The sequence below is a fragment of the Henckelia pumila genome, chromosome 1 (genome assembly GCF_033568475.1).
Source record: "Henckelia pumila isolate YLH828 chromosome 1, ASM3356847v2, whole genome shotgun sequence".
Taxonomy (NCBI): domain Eukaryota; kingdom Viridiplantae; phylum Streptophyta; class Magnoliopsida; order Lamiales; family Gesneriaceae; genus Henckelia; species Henckelia pumila.
This window is the reverse complement of record NC_133120.1, coordinates 175,279,276-175,283,659: the sequence shown is the minus strand read 5'-3', so window position 1 is coordinate 175,283,659 and position 4,384 is coordinate 175,279,276. Positions and strand designations below refer to the sequence as shown.

Genomic DNA, 4,384 nt, shown 5'->3' with positions numbered 1-4,384 from the left:
AATTGAACTGTAGTTGATACACTCTATTTGTTGCTCGAAATACGGAAATAAAATAATCTAAGTGCTTTTGGTTATTAATTGAAAGAAATTCATGAAAATAGATTAATTAGGAATGAATATTGTTGAAATCAGGTGAAATCAAAACATCTTAGACCATTTCTCTCTCATTGATAATCTCTTAAGAATTGCGTATGCTTGCTAAACTTTATTATTTCTTTAATTTTTCAACAAATCTCTAAAATTTGATTTTCTAAATAAAATCATGACTATTTTAATTACAAGCACTGAATACTTTCACAGTACTCCTCGTGGGATCGACACTTTACACATTCTTTACTAAAACTTGACAACCGTGCGCTTGCGAGCGTAAATTTCGAAACAATTATCTAGCGAACATGTTGGCTGACTCTAAAAATTGAATATGAAGAATAGGATTTATATTGGAGAAAAATAAGATTATATTTTCTTCAAAGTTTAGTTTTTCGTACAAATTCAGAGTATGTACGTAAAAACTTTGGTTTAGCCAAAATACATCGACGTGCACTGATGACACAACCTCTTCTAGTTTTCCTCAATGTCGGACGCACTTGTGTACATTGACATGCATGCCTGATTTTTCAAAATTTTAATTTCATGGATATCTAACATGAAGCAGGCAAATCGTTTAAATAAAAACTATTGCGACAATAAATGGCGAGGCAAGTACACTTTCAAACTCGGAGCCATGGAAGACAGTTCGATCACATCTCCATGTCCGATCGAATGAACCAAGTGAGAACCATCAATGTAAACAAGCCCTTCGCTACAAAACCATGTAACTTCTAATCTCTCCTCAAACTTCACGAACCCGTGCATCAAGCTTGATAGCGCCCCAGGAGAAATGGGCTCCCTTACTATGTACTGGAGATCATTGGATAAAATGGGCATCACAGATCCACCAGCTGAGAGCATTGCAGCCGTTGATCCAGCAGCTGTAGAGACTCTGAAACCACTAGACCTGCAGTGTACTAATGAAGAAGAAGGCTTCTTGTTTCTCCCGTCCCTAATTTTTTGCAAACATATAAGTGTGTACACTCTGAAATATGAATGGTTCAAAAAGTTGGACGATGTACCTAAATGAGAATCGAGAAACTGCTGCAGGACAAGGATGAGCGAGCAGAACATCATTTAGAGCAGATGTTGGGATCAACTTCGAGTTGATCCTAATAGCCATCCTTGCTAATTCTGAAGGTTCATAGTGATTCTCTATAATTTCGTCAAGAATCTAAACAAAGAAGTTTAAGAACGTGAATGCTGACTTTACTTGGGAGTGTTTTCCAACAAGATTTGTAACAGAATTATGAGATGGCTAAATTTACTTTTTCCCTCCAAATGATTACGTATGTAGCTTGAACATTTAATGGAGTGTGCATTCAGCAAATCAATCATCTGATAAAAATAAGAAAGAAAGAAAGAAAGAAAGAAAGAAAGAACGTAAAAGTGAGTATTTTCACATAATTCTTTAAATCTCAGCATCAACAACGATCTTTTGACCTAAATTAGTTGAAAATTGCTGCATTCATCTTCTCTGTTTTTCTAATTGAATCAAACCTCAGCAATCCTCAAATTACTTAAATCGTTGTCAGTTGATTTGTGCCAAGTTAGCATCCAACTCATTTTCTTCTCTTGACAAGCAACTCTCATGGTTGAGTTAGAGCGCGGCCAAAAATATCCAATTGTGATATTATTTTCTGATGCTGCCACACTTACCCTCTCATTTATATGATCAATGCTGATTTTACGCAATCAGAAAACTGAAAAAATAGATCGACTTAAGCATTTCAGTCCATTCATCCAATATCCTCCATAGTTAATGAGAGCATGGTTAATGTAGTCAATGTCAAGAAGCCTAAGAAACTACTGTGCATTGTTATGAAGTTATGGATGAAGACTCATATGCTTCCATTGTGATTAAATGAACAATGTAAATGACAATCAGGATTTTGAATGGACATACAAAAATCCAAGAAGCTAACAATCAGTTCCTTCAAAGTTGAACCAACTTTAAAATCATATTTCCAAAAGAATAATAATAAGCATAAAGAATAAAAAATTAAGTGTAGTACAAGGGATCTCGGCCACTCCTAAACAAGGAAATTCATGTTTAGTCGTTTGATGATCCCTGCACCATTTGGTTGTTCAAATGAGACTCTCTGATCCAAAGGTCTTCAAATTTTCTAAGAACAAGTCTGATTACTAAATATTATTCGTAAATATCCAATTAATGATAGAAAAAGGCCACATGGAATCTCCACAAGTCTGGAGTATCAACACAAGATCTCACAGAAACTACACACGAAATCCCTGATTGTAAGAAAACTCACCAACTAACCAGAGCTTATCACTTGGCATATTCCAGAACAAGCAACCAAACAAGTTTAAATAAATCCATTCCAACATGCAGATCACAAATGGCTGACATCAATTTAACCTGTTCAAAGTTGTTAGCAGTGGAGGCACAAAGATAGCCAGTGCTCCTCGTGGCATCAAATTCTTCATTGAATTCTTCCAGCTGAGAAGAATTAGAGAAATCAGTTCTTATACCAGTACCAATTTTATTAAACAAACATATTTCTTTGGTATCAGCATTAGGGAAAGGGAGAAAATACAGCCTCGCATGTAATAATCCAACGAAGAGCATAGAAATGAGCTAAACCTCTTCTGGTCGAGTGGGATCCGAATTCACTCCTAGAACTGGTATTCTATCATCCATTAAATGGCTTGCTTGTAAGAGAGTGCCATCACCTCCAACCGTAATGACCAGATCTACATCACTGATCACCTGGGATACATCGTTTCGAAAAACAGCTTTCCAGTCTACGGGTTTTCTCTTCAAAACTTTCTGGCAGAAGTTAATTGCATTTTTATGAACCAACATCCTGTCATTCAAATATCTACCTACCTGCAACATTATTTCGCAAAAAAACATTAATGCGCTGTTTGTTTGACGATCAAGTATTTCTCAACTCAAAGCTTGAGTAGTCATTTCTCTTCATCAACTTCGTCACTTTTCAGATTCAACTTTCCAAAACTAACTCTCTCTCTCTCATCACCACTCCATTTAAAAAAAGAAACAATTCAATCCAATACATTAGACGAACCACTTTACCCTACCATTGTCAAATTATCGAACAGATGGCAGACATAAACTACACAGGCTTTTATTCAAAACCCAGTAAAATGAATCATCGCATTGATTCATTGGATAATCGAAGCGTGAAACTTCACATCCAAACCTACCTTCTAGCAAACACCAAAAAAAATTTATCTGGATTGAGTTCATGTTGAGGAAAGGGTACCTTGAGGCTACTGGAGTAAGATATGACCGAGGGTTCATGAGACGGGTAAACGTCGAATGGCTTCAACAACATCAACAATCGCTTCCGCGCCATTTTTCTTCTCCGGTAAAACAGTTCACCAAATAGTGTGTGTTACACGGCGGCGTTACGTACAAGTACGCCCATCACAAGCCAGAGCTGAAGTCGCTGAAACCTTCTGCACAGTGAAAAACTTGAAAGCGCGATTTTTTGCTTCAAGATTAACCAGCAGTAAACAAATCACCTGTTTATAAGCCGTTATGTTTAATTAAATGATTTTTATGTGATTTTAATTATTTAAAAGTTATGTTTAAAGTATTTCGTGTTATATGTATTGCATAAATTTTATGTTTCAAAGTTGAGTTTTTAGTTGTTAAAAATATATGTTTAAACCTTGTGTTAAATAATTTAATGTTATGTAATTTGCCTACTGTTTAATGGTTGCAAGTTAGTTTTAATGTGTTTCAGGTATAAGTTTAATTTCCGTGACGAATGAATCGAGACAAGCCTACGAGCGGGGTTTAAGAATTTTAAAAATATAAATGGTCATTTTGCAGCTTTCCATTAAAAATGATGTATGTTATTTAAAGTTTAAAGTTAAATATATTTTTGGTGCAAATTATTTAAAGTTGGACTTGGTAGCCAAATTTTAATATATTTGAGAGAGAAATTTTAAAATAAGTATTTTTATTTAATGGGCCGGTTGAGCCCATTAGTTTTATAAAAAGGGGTTAGCGTTCAGTTGAGGGAGAAATCTTCTCACCTTTCTAGCCGCCAACCCCATCCCTTCTCCCCAATCTTCACGTTGCACTATAGAGAAAGATTGTTCAACGATCCGTTCGCGGCAAGGCTAGATCGAGTTTCTGAGGTACCGATTACTCCCTACCAAGAAGAAATACAATTTTTAAATGCTTTTGAAACCACCAATCGAAAATATATGTATTTTGATATGAAAAATGTAGTGACCCGCACCGTGATCACCTATTAATCATGATCTTAAGCATGCATTTAACTTAATTAAATCATAA

General features: G+C 35.4%; 1 protein-coding gene across 1 annotated transcript; it reads right to left on the bottom strand.

Moving 5' to 3' along the window:
- Positions 1-481: 481 nt before the first annotated feature.
- Positions 482-3,601, bottom strand: LOC140874580 (probable NADH kinase). The gene is made up of 5 exons (XM_073277886.1): positions 3,339-3,601; positions 2,696-2,941; positions 2,471-2,551; positions 1,113-1,264; positions 482-1,042 (listed from the first exon to the last, which is right to left on the bottom strand). The coding sequence occupies exons 1-5, from the start codon at positions 3,429-3,431 to the stop codon at positions 676-678; spliced, it is 939 nt and encodes a 312-aa protein (XP_073133987.1). The 5' UTR covers positions 3,432-3,601; the 3' UTR covers positions 482-675.
- Positions 3,602-4,384: the final 783 nt, after the last annotated feature.

Bases quoted from the DNA above. Each gene is read 5' to 3' on its own strand.
- LOC140874580 (XM_073277886.1), bottom strand. From the start codon at position 3,431: ATGGCGCGGAAGCGATTGTTGATGTTGTTGAAGCCATTCGACGTTTAC. The intron at 2,942-3,338 runs GTACCCTTTCCT...ATAATGTTGCAG, and splicing joins CTTACTCCAGTAGCCTCAAG to GTAGGTAGATATTTGAATGA. The intron at 1,043-1,112 runs GTACATCGTCCA...GCAAAAAATTAG, and splicing joins GTTTCTCGATTCTCATTTAG to GGACGGGAGAAACAAGAAGC.